Here is an 11997-nt window from a genome sequence, read left to right as displayed (position 1 = left end):
ACAGCCCAGACACTGAGACTTGTATATATGCACACACACACACACACACACACACACACCACAGCCCAGACACTGAGACTTGTATATATGCACACGCACACACACACACACACACACACCACAGCCCAGACACTGAGCCTTGTATATATGCACACACACACACACACTCACACCACAGCCCAGACACTTATTCCTATATATATGCACACACACGCACACACACACAGCCCAGACCCTGAGACATACATATATATATACACACACACACACACCAGAACCCAGGCACTTGAGATATATATATATATATTTATATATGTATACACACAGACACTCTGTCTCTCTCTCTCTCGCGCGCTCACATGCACTCACAGACACACACACTTGCTGAATCACATTCTCTCAAATATGTGCACAACCTATCTTTCTCTCTTTCTGACACTCACACACATACACAGATCTGGTAACATTGCTCCAGTCTGATGTCTAATTTCTCTGTTTATTTCTGACACTCACACACATATACAGATCTGGTAACATTGCTCCGGTCTGATGTCTAATTTCTCTGTATATTTCTGACACTCACACACATACACAGATCTGGTAACTTTGCTGCAGTCTGATGTCTAATTTCTCTGTTTATTTCTGACACTCACACACATACACAGATCTGGTAACATTGCTCCAGTCTGATGTCTAATTTCTCTGTTTATTTCTGACACTCACACACATACACAGATCCGGTAACATTGCTCCAGTCTGATGTCTAATTTCTCTGTTTATTTCTGACACTCACACACATACACAGATCTGGTAACTTTGCTGCAGTCTGATGTCTAATTTCTCTGTTTATTTCTGACACTCACACACATACACAGATCTGGTAACATTGCTCCAGTCTGATGTCTAATTTCTCTGTTTATTTCTGACACTCACACACATACACAGATCTGGTAACATTGCTCCAGTCTGATGTCTAATTTCTCTGTTTATTTCTCTTCCTCACAGTTAACTTGCTGACGATTGGGATCCTGTCTCGGGGAAAGTGCGGTCTCTCCAAGTGTGTCACTCGGTACCTGGTGGCCATGTCAGCGGCGGATCTACTGGTCATTATCCTGGACCTGATATTCAGACACATTCCCATTGTTTATTATGAACAGTTTCGGTTCCTGTATTCCATCCCCGTGTGTAATATCCACGCCGTCCTGCTTTACACAGTCACAGACTGTTCTGTCTGGTTCACCGTCACTTTCACCTTTGATCGATTTGTGGCCATTTGTTGTCAGAATCTGAAAAGTAAATATTGCAGTGAGAAAACATGTGCTGTGGTTTTGGGAACAGTGAGTGTGCTGAGCTGTTTAAAGAACATCTTCTGGTATTTTATGTTCACGGGTCGGTATTTTCTGGTGAACCTCCCCTGGTTTTGTTTTGTAACAATAGATGTTCGGTTCTCTCGTGTCTGGGGAATAATCGAGTTCCTCCACAACATTCTAACCCCGGTCATCCCATTTGTGCTGATTCTGCTGCTCAACGCTCTCACCGTCAGACACATTTTAGTGAGCAGCAGAGGACGCAGGAGACTCCGGGCTCACAGCAGTGGAGAGAGTCACAAAGACCCCGAGATGGAGAGTCGAAGGAAATCTATCATATTACTGTTAGTTATCTCTGGTAATTTCATGCTGTTGTGGGCCCTGTTAATGGTGTATTCTATATGGAACCGGATGAGGTATTTGGGTTATCAGTCTGTTATTCTCCCTTGGTTTCTGCTGGAATTGGCCTTCATGCTCCAGCTCCTGAGCTGCTCCACAAACACTGTGATTTACGCCGTGACCCAGACTCAGTTCAGAGAGCAGGTGAAGAATGTGCTGAAATATCCCTTTAATACAATTATTAAATTAATTCAATAATCAGAGGAGGGGGAGGGGACTGTCACCATGGAGACAGAGCGGGGGAGGGGACTGTCACCATGGAGACGGAGCGGGGGAGGGGACTGTCACCATGGAGACAGAGCGGGGGAGGAGCCTGTCACCATGGAGACAGAGCGGGGGAGGAGCCTGTCACCATGGAGATAGAGCGGGGGAGGGGCCTGTCACCATGGAGACAGAGCGGGGGAGGAGACTGTCACCATGGAGACAGAGCGGGGGAGGGGCCTCTCACCATGGAGACAGAGCGGGGGAGGGAACTGTCACCATGGATACAGAGCGGGGGAGGGGCCTCTCACCATGGAGACAGAGCGGGGGAGGGGCCTCTCACCATGGAGACAGAGCGGGGGAGGGGCCTGTCACCATGGAGACAGAGCGGGGGAGGGGCATGTCACCATGGAGACAGATCGGGGGAGGGGCCTCTCACCATGGAGACAGAGCGGGGGAGGGGCCTGTCACCATGGAGACAGAGCGGGGGAGGGGCCTGTCACCATGGAGACAGAGCGGGGGAGGGGCCTCTCACCATGGAGACAGAGCGGGGGAGGAGACTGTCACCATGGAGACAGAGCGGGGGAGGGGCCTCTCACCATGGAGACAGAGCGGGGGAGGGGGCCTGTCGCCATGGAGACAGAGCGGGGGAGGAGACTGTCACCATGGAGACAGAGCGGGGGAGGGGCCTGTCACCATGGAGACAGAGCGGGGGAGGGGCCTGTCACCATGGAGACAGAGCGGGGGAGGAGACTGTCACCATGGAGACAGAGCGGGGGAGGGGCCTCTCACCATGGAGACAGAGCGGGGGAGGAGACTGTCACCATGGAGACAGAGCGGGGGAGGGGACTGTCACCATGGAGACAGAGCGGGGAGGGGCCTGTTAACAAAGTGACGGGAGTGGGGGCGGGGTCTGTTTCCAAGGTGACGGTGAGTGGGGGGCGGGGTCTGTTTCCAAGGTGACGGCGAGTGGGGGGCGGGGTCTGTTTCCAGAGTGACGGGAATGTGGGAGGGGTCTGTTTCCAGGGTGACGGAGTGGGGGCGGGGTCTGTTACCAAGGTGACGGGAGTGGGGGCGGGGTCTGTTTCCAAGGTGACGGTGAGTGGGGGAGGGGTCTGTTTCCAAGGTGACGGCGAGTGGGGGGCGGGGTCTGTTTCCAAGGTGACGGAGTGGGGGCGGGGTATGTTTCTAAGGTGACGGGAGTGGGGGCGGAGTCTGTTTCCAAGGTGACGGTGAGTGGGGGCGGGGTCTGTCACCAAAGTGACGGCGAGTGGGGGCGGGGTCTGTTTCCAAGGTGACGGCGAGTGGGGGCGGGGTCTGTTTCCAAGGTGACGGCGAGTGGGGGCGGGGTCTGTTTCCAGAGTGACGGGAATGTGGGTGGGGTCTGTTTCCAGGGTGACGGGAGTGGGGGCGGGGTCTGTTACCAAGGTGACGTGAGTGGGGGCGTGGTCTGTTACCTAGGTGACGGGAGTGGGGGCGGGGTCTGTTACCAGGGTGACGGAGTGGGGGCGGGGTCTGTTACCAAGGTGACGGGAGTGGGGGCGGGGTCTGTTACCAAGGTGACGGGAGTGGGGGCGGGGTCTGTTACCAAGGTGACGTGAGTGGGGGCATGGTCTGTTACCTAGGTGACGGGAGTGGGGGCGGGGTCTGTTACCAGGGTGACGGAGTGGGGGCGGGGTCTGTTACCAAGTTGACGGGAGTGGGGGCGGGGTCTGTTACCAAGGTGACGGGAGTGGGGGCGGGGTCTGTTTCCAGGGTGACGGGAGTGTGGGCGGGGTCTGTTTCCAGGGTGACGGGAGTGGGGGCGGGGTCTGTTACCAAGGTGACGGGTGTGGGGGCGGGGTCTGTTTCCAGGGTGACGGGAGTGGGGGCGGGGTCTGTTTCCAGGGTGACGGGAGTGGGGGCGGGGTCTGTTTCCAGGGTGACGGGAGTGGGGGCGGGGTCTGTTTCCAGAGTGACGGGAGTGGGGGCGGGGTCTGTTTCCAGAGTGACGGGAGTGGGGGCGGGGTCTGTTTCCAGGGTGACGGGAGTGGGGGCGGGGTCTGTTTCCAGGGTGACGGGAGTGGGGGCGGGGTCTGTTTCCAGGGTGACGGGGAGTGGGGGCGGGGTCTGTTTCCAGGGAGACGGGGAGTGGGGGCGGGGTCTGTTTCCAGGGAGACGGGAGTGGGGTCGGGGTCTGTTTCCAGGGTGACGGGAGTGGGGGCGGGGTCTGTTTCCAGGGAGACGGGAGTGGGGTCGGGGTCTGTTTCCAGGGTGACGGGGAGTGGGGGCGGGGTCTGTTTCCAGGGAGACGGGAGTGGGGTCGGGGTCTGTTTCCAGGGTGACGGGAGTGGGGGCGGGGTCTGTTTCCAGGGAGACGGGAGTGGGGTCGGGGTCTGTTTCCAGGGTGACGGGAGTGGGGGCGGGGTCTGTTTCCAGGGTGACGGGGAGTGGGGGCGGGGTCTGTTTCCAGGGTGACGGGAGTGCGGGCGGGGTCTGTTTCCAGGGTGACGGGGAGTGGGGGCGGGGTCTGTTTCCAGGGTGACGGGAGTGGGGGTGGGGTCTGTTTCCAGGGTGACGGGGAGTGGGGTCGGGGTCTGTTTCCAGGGTGACGGGAGTGGGGGCGGGGTCTGTTTCCAGGGTGACGGGAGTGGGGGCGGGGTCTGAATCTTTCTGATTCTTTTATAATCCCTTTCAAACTAAAAGAATCCTGATAATTATTGATAATAATTTATAATAATTTATTAACATTTACTGACCTTTACAACCTTTATAAACTGTTTATAATTCTTCCTCTCACTTTGTAAATCTTTATAATATTTATGATTGTCTGTGATTTATTATCCTTTATGAGATTTTATTCTCATTTATAATCTGTTACATTCACTGCCCTGGACAGAAAACGTTGAAAATGATCCCCGTGGATTACTCTCAATTCAAACAGATCACAGAGCATATCATTTAAAATGGCCGCAGCACATGTCACGTAAAATGGCCGCAGTGAAGGTGACATCAAACAGACCACAGAGCATAACATTTAAAATGGACGCAGTGACGGTGACATCAAACAGACCACAGTGCATATCATTTAAAATGGCCGCAGCACATGTCACGTAAAATGGCTGCAGTCAAGGTGACATCAAACAGACCACAGAGCATAACATTTAAAATGGACGCAGTGACGGTGACATCAAACAGACCACAGTGCATATCATTTAAAATGGCCGTACCATATGTCACGTAAAATGGCCGCAGTGAAGGTGACATCAAACAGACAACAGTGCATATCATCAGATCGAACTGGCCTTTGTTAAAACCAGCTGGAGTGGTACTGAGTCCCACACACACACCAGGAAACAGCCAATTCAATCCAGACCTCTATTAATGCCAGCTGGAGTGGTACTGAGCCCCACTCACACACCAGATAAGAGCCAATTGAATTTGAGCCTATATTAATACCAGCTGGAGTGGTACTGAGGCTCATTCACATACCGGGAAAGAACCAATTCAATCCAGGCCTCTATTTATACCAGCTGGAGTAAAATTAACTCCCATTCACACACCAGGAAAGAGCCAATTGAAACCGAGCCTATATTATCACCAGCTGGAGTGGTACTGAGTCCCACTGACACACCAGGAAAGAGCCAATTCAATGCAAACCTTTATTAATACCAGCTGGAGTGGTACTGAGCCCCACTCACACACCAGGAAAAAGCTAATGAAAGCCAGACCGCCATTAATACCAGCTGGAGTGGTACTGAGCCCCACTCACACACCAGGAAAAAGCTAATGAAAGCCATACCGCCATTGATACCAGCTGGAGTGGGACTGAGACCCACTCACACACCAGGAAAGAGATAGTTCATTCCAGGCTTCCATTAATACTAGCTGGAGTGGCACTGAGTCCCACTAACACCCCAGAAAGAGCCAATTCAATCCAGGTCTCTATTAATACCAGCTGGAGTGGAATTAACTCCCACTCACACACCAGGAAAAAGCTAATTAAAGCCAGACCGTCATTGATACCAGCTGGAGTGGCAGTGAGTCCCACTCACACCAGGAGAGAGCCATATCAATCGAGGCTTATATCAATACCAGTAGGAGTGGTATTGAGTCCCACTCACACACCAGTAAAGAGCCAATTCAATCCAGGCCTCTATTAATACCAGCTGGAGTGGTTCTGAGAGCCACTCACACACCAGGAAAGAGGCAATTCAATCCAGGTATCTATTAATACCAGCTGGAGTGGTACTGAGTCCCACTCACTCACCAGGAAGGAGCCAATTCAATCCAGACCTCTATTAATAACATTTGGAGTGGGACTGAATCCCACTCACACAGCAGAGAAGAGACAGTTCATTCCAGGACTCTATTAACACCGGGTGTTCTGGCACTGTGTCCCACTCACACACCAGAAAGAGCCAATTCATTCTAGGCCTCTATTAATACCAGCTGGAGTGATACTGATTCTCACGGACGCACCAGGAAAGAGACCATTCCATCCAGACCACTAATAATACCAGCAGGATGGTACTGAGCCCCCCTCAGGCACCAGCAAGAGCCAATTCAATCCAAGCCTCTATTAATACAGGCTGGAGTGGTACTGAGTCCCACACACACATCAAGAAGTGCCAATTCAATCCAGACCTCTTTTAATACCAGCTGGAGTGGTACTGAGTCCCACTCACACACCAGGAAAGAGACAATTCAATCCAGACCACGATTAATAACAGCTGGAGTGGTACTGAGCCCCACTCACTCACCAGGAAGGAGCCAATTCAATCCAGCCCTCTATTCATACCAGCTGGAGTGGTACTGAGTCCCACTCACTAACCATGAAAGAGCCAATTCAATCCAGACCTCTATTCATACCAGCTGGAGTGGTACTGAGTCCCACTCACGAACCATGAAAGAGCCAATTAAATTCAGACCTCAATTCATACCAGCTGGAGTGGTTCTGAGAGCCACTCACACACCAGGAAAGAGGCAATTCAATCCAGGTATCTATTTATACCAGCTGGAGTGGTGCTGAGTCCCACTCACACACCAGGATAGAGGCAATTCAATCCAGGTATCTATTTATACCAGCTGGAGTGGTGCTGAGTCCCACTCACACACCAGGATAGAGGCAATTCAATCCAGGTATCTATAAATACCAGCTGGAGTGGTACTGAGTCCCACTCACTCACCAGGAAGGAGCCAATTCAATCCAGACCTCTATTAATAACATTTGGAGTGGTACTGAGTCCCACCCACACAGCAGAGAAGAGACAGTTCATTCCAGGACTCTATTAACACCGGGTGTTCTGGCACTGTGTCCCACTCACACACCAAAAAGAGCCAATTCATTCTAGGCCTCTATTAATACCAGCTGGAGTGATACTGATTCACACTCACACACCAGGAAAGAGCAAATTCAAACCAGATCTCTATTAATACCAGCTGGAGTGGTACTGAGTCTCACTCACACACCAGGAAAGAGACAATTCAATTTAGGCCTCTTTTAATACCAGCAGGAGTGGCACTAATCCCCACTCACTCACCAAAAAAGGGCCAATTCAATCCATGTCTCTATTAATAGCAGAAGGAGTGGAACTGAGCCCTGCTCACACACCAGGAAGTGGCTAACTCAATCCAGGCCTCTATTAATACCAGCTGGAGTGGTACTGAGTCCCACACACACCAGGAAAGAGACCATTCCATCCAGACCTCTAATAATACCAGCTGGAGTGGTACTGAGTCCCAATCACACACCAGGAAAGAGCCAATTCAATCCCAACCCTATTAATACCAGCTGGAGTGGTACTGAGTCCCACTCACACACCAGGAAAGAGTCAATTCAATCCAGGCCGCTATTCATACCAGCTGGAGTGGTTCTGAGCCCCACTCACACACCAGGAAAGAGCCAATTCAATCCAGACCTCTATTAATACCAGCTGGAGTGGTTCTGAGCCCCACTCACACACCAGGAAAGAGCCAATTCAATCCAGACCTCTATTAATACCAGCTGGAGTGGTTCTGAGCCCCACTCACACACCAGGAAAGAGCCAATTCAATCCAGACCTCTATTAATACCAGCTGGAGTGGTTCTGAGCCCCACTCACACACCAGGAAAGAGCCAATTCAATCCAGACCTCTATTAATACCAGCTGGAATGGTACTGAGTCCCACTCACAAACCAGGAAAGAGACAATTCAATCCAGACCTCTATTAATACCAGCTGGAGTGGTACTGAGTCCCACTCACACACCAGGAAAGAGCCAGTTCAATCCAGGCCTCTATTAATACCAGCTGGAGTGGAACTGAGTCCCACTCACACACCAGGAAAGAGCCAATTCAATCCCAACCGTATTAATACCAGCTGGAGTGGTTCGGAGTCCCAATCACACACCAGGAAAGAGCCAATTCAATCCAGGCCGCTATTAATACCAGCTGGAGTGGTACTGAGTCCCACTCACACACCAGGAAAGAGCCAATTCAATCCCAACCGTATTAATACCAGCTGGAGTGGTTCGGAGTCCCAATCACACACCAGGAAAGAGCCAATTCAATCCAGGCCGCTATTAATACCAGCTGGAGTGGTACTGAGTCCCACTCACACACCAGGAAAGAGCCAATTCAATCCCAACCGTATTAATACCAGCTGGAGTGGTTCGGAGTCCCAATCACACACCAGGAAAGAGCCAATTCAATCCAGGCCGCTATTCATACCAGCTGGAGTGGTACAGAGCCCCACTCACACACCAGGGAAGAGAGAATTCAATCCAGACCTCTATTAATACCAGCTGGAGTTCTACTGAGCCCCACTCACACACCAGGAAAGAGCCAATTGAATCCAGAACACGAATTAATACCAGCTGGAGTGGTACTGAGCCCCACTCACACACCAGGAAAGAGACAATTCAATCCAGACCTCTATTAATACCAGCTGGAGTGGTACTGAGTCCCACTCACACAGCAGGAAAGAGCCAATTCAATCCCAACCGTATTAATACCAGCTGGAGTGGTTCGGAGTCCCAATCACACACCAGGAAAGAGCCAATTCAATCCAGGCCGCTATTCATACCAGCTGGAGTGGTACTGAGCCCCACTCACACACCAGGGAAGAGAGAATTCAATCCAGACCTCTATTAATACCAGCTGGAGTTCTACTGAGCCCCACTCACACACCAGGAAAGAGCCAATTGAATCCAGAACACGAATTAATACCAGCTGGAGTGGTACTGAGCCCCACTCACACACCAGTTAAGAGCCAATTCAATCCCGACCTCTATTAATACCAGCTGGAGTGGTACTGAGTCCCACTCACACACCAGTTAAGAGCCAATTCAATCCCGACCTCTATTAATACCAGCTGGAGTGGTACTGAGTCCCACACACACATCAGTTAAGAGCCAATTCAATCCAGACCTCGATAATACCAGCTGGAGTGCGACTGAGCGCCAAGCACACAGCAGGAAAGGGACAGTTCATTCCAGGCCTCTATTAATACCATCTGGAGTGGAATTAACTCCCACTCACACACCAGGAAAGAGCCAATTCAATCCAGACCTCTATAATACCAGCTGGAGTGGTACTGAGTCTCACTCACACACCAGGAAAGAGACAATTCAATTCAGGCCTCTTTTAATACCAGCAGGAGTGGCACTAATCCCCACTCACTCACCAAAAAAGAGCCAATTCAATCCATGTCTCTATTAATACCAGCTGGAGTGGAATTAACTCCCACTCACACACCAGGAAATAGCCAATTCAATCCAGACCTCTATTAATACCAGCAGGAATGGTACTGAGCCCCACGCAGACACCAGAAAGATCCAATTCAATCCAGGCTTCTATTAATACCAGCTGGAGTGGTACTGAGCCCCACGCAGACACCAGAAAGATCCAATTCAATCCAGGCCTCTATTAATACCAGCTGGAGTGGTACTGAGTCCCACTCACAAACCAGGAAAGAGCCAATTCAATTCAGGCCTCTATTAATACCAGCTGGAATGGTACTGAGCCCCACTCAGACACCAGAAAGATCCAATTCAATCCAGGCCTCTATTAATACCAGCTGGAGTGGTACTGAGTCCCACTCACAAACCAGGAAAGGGCAGTTCATTCCAGGCCTCTATTCATACCAGCTGGAGTGGAATTAACTCCATCTCACACTCCAGAAACAGCCAATTCAATCCTGACCTCGAGAATAGCAGCTGGTGTGCGTCTGAGTCCCACTCACACGCCATGAAGGTGTCAGTTCATTCCAGGCCTCTATTAATACCAGCTGGAGTGCGACAGAGGATCACTCAGACACCAGGAAAGAGGCCCATTCAATCCAGACCTCTTAATACCAGCTGGAGAGGTACTGAGCCCCACTCACACACCAGGGAAGAGAGAATTCAATCCAGACCTTTATTCATACCAGCTGGAGTTGTACTGAGCCCCACTCACACACCAGGAAAGAGCCAATTCATTCCAGACCACTAATTAATACCAGCTGGAGTGCGACTGAGTCCCACTCACACACCAGGAAAGAGCCAATTCAATTCAGACCTCTGTAATACCAGCTGGAGTGCGACTGAGTCCCACTCACACAGCAGGAAAGTGACAGTTCATTCCAGGCCTCTATTAATACAAGCTGGAGTTGAACTGATCCCCACTCACATCAGGAAAGTGCCAATTCGATCCAGACCTCCATTAATAGCAGCTGGAGTGGTACTGAGTCCCACTCACACACCAGGAAAGAGCCAATTCAATCCAGACCTCTATTAATACCAGCTGGAGTGGTACTGAGTCCCACACACACACCAGGAAAGAGCCAATTCAATCCAGACCTCTGTAATACCAGCTGGAGTGGTACTGAGTCCCACACACACACCAGGAAAGAGCCAATTCAATCCAGACCTCTGTAATACCAGCTGGAGTGGTACTGAGTCCCACACACACACCAGGAAAGAGCCAATTCAATCCAGACCTCTGTAATACCAGCTGGAGTGGTACTGAGTCCCACACACACACCAGGAAAGAGCCAATTCAATCCAGACCTCTGTAATACCAGCTGGAGTGGTACTGAGTCCCACACACACACCAGGAAAGAGCCAATTCAATCCTGACCTCCATAATAGCAGCTGGTGTGCGTCTGAGTCCCTCTCACACGCCATGAAGGGGTCAGTTCATTCCAGGCCTCTATTGATACAAGCTGGAGTTGTACTGAACCCCACTCACACACCAGGAAAGTGCCAATTCGATCCAGACCTCCATTAATAGCAGCTGGAGTTGTACTGATCCCCACTCACACACCAGGAAAGTGCCAATTCGATCCAGACCTCCATTAATAGCAGCTGGAGTGGTACTCAAAGAACAAAGAACAAAGAACAAAGACAATTACAGCACAGGAACAGGCCCTTCGGCCCTCCAAGCCTGCGCCGATCCAGATCCTCTCTCTAAACATGTCACCTATTTTATAAGGGTCTGTATCTCTTTTCTTCCTGCCCATTCATGGATCTGTCTAGATACATCTTAAAAGACTCCATCGTGCCCGCATCTACCACCTCCGCTGGCAATGCGCTCCAGGTGCCCACCACCCTCTGCGGAAAGAACTTTCCACGCATATCCCCCCTAAACATTTCCCCTTTCACTTTGAACTCGTGTCCTCTAGTAATTGAATCCCCCACTCTGGGAAAAAGCTTCTTGCTATCCACCCTGTCTATACCTCTCATGATTTTGTACACCTCAATCAGGTCCCCCCTCAACCTCCGTCTTTCTAATGAAAATAATCCTAATCTACTCAACCTCTCTTCATAGCTAGCGCCCTCCATACCAGGCAACATCCTGGTGAACCTCCTCTGCACCCTCTCCAAAGCATCCACATCCTTTTGATAATGTGGCGACCAGAACTGTACGCAGTATTGCAAATGTGGCCGAACCAAAGTCTTATACAACTGTAACATGACCTGCCAACTCTTGTACTCAATACCCCGTCCGATGAAGGAAAGCATGCCGTATGCCTTCTTGACCACTCTATTTACCTGCGTTGCCACCTTCAGGGAACAGTGGACCTGAACACCCAAATCTCTCTGTACATCAATTTTCCCCAGGACTTTTCCATTTACTGTATAGTTCACTC

The 11997-nt window shown here is 50.8% G+C and overlaps 1 protein-coding gene across 1 annotated transcript; it reads left to right on the top strand.

Annotated features, from left to right (window-relative positions):
• Nucleotides 1-1013: 1013 nt before the first annotated feature.
• LOC137366629 (probable G-protein coupled receptor 139) lies at nt 1014-1871 on the top strand (the record flags this gene model as incomplete). The annotated part of the gene is made up of 1 exon (XM_068028336.1): nt 1014-1871. A coding segment is annotated over one exon (858 nt), but the record flags the coding sequence as incomplete, so codon positions are not given.
• Between the last annotated feature and the right edge of the window lie 10126 nt (nt 1872-11997).

Source organism: Heterodontus francisci, unplaced genomic scaffold (assembly GCF_036365525.1).
Source record: "Heterodontus francisci isolate sHetFra1 unplaced genomic scaffold, sHetFra1.hap1 HAP1_SCAFFOLD_414, whole genome shotgun sequence".
Taxonomy (NCBI): Eukaryota; Metazoa; Chordata; class Chondrichthyes; order Heterodontiformes; family Heterodontidae; genus Heterodontus; species Heterodontus francisci.
The sequence above is the reverse complement of the archived record's forward strand: the minus strand, read 5'-3'. Positions and strand labels throughout refer to the sequence as shown.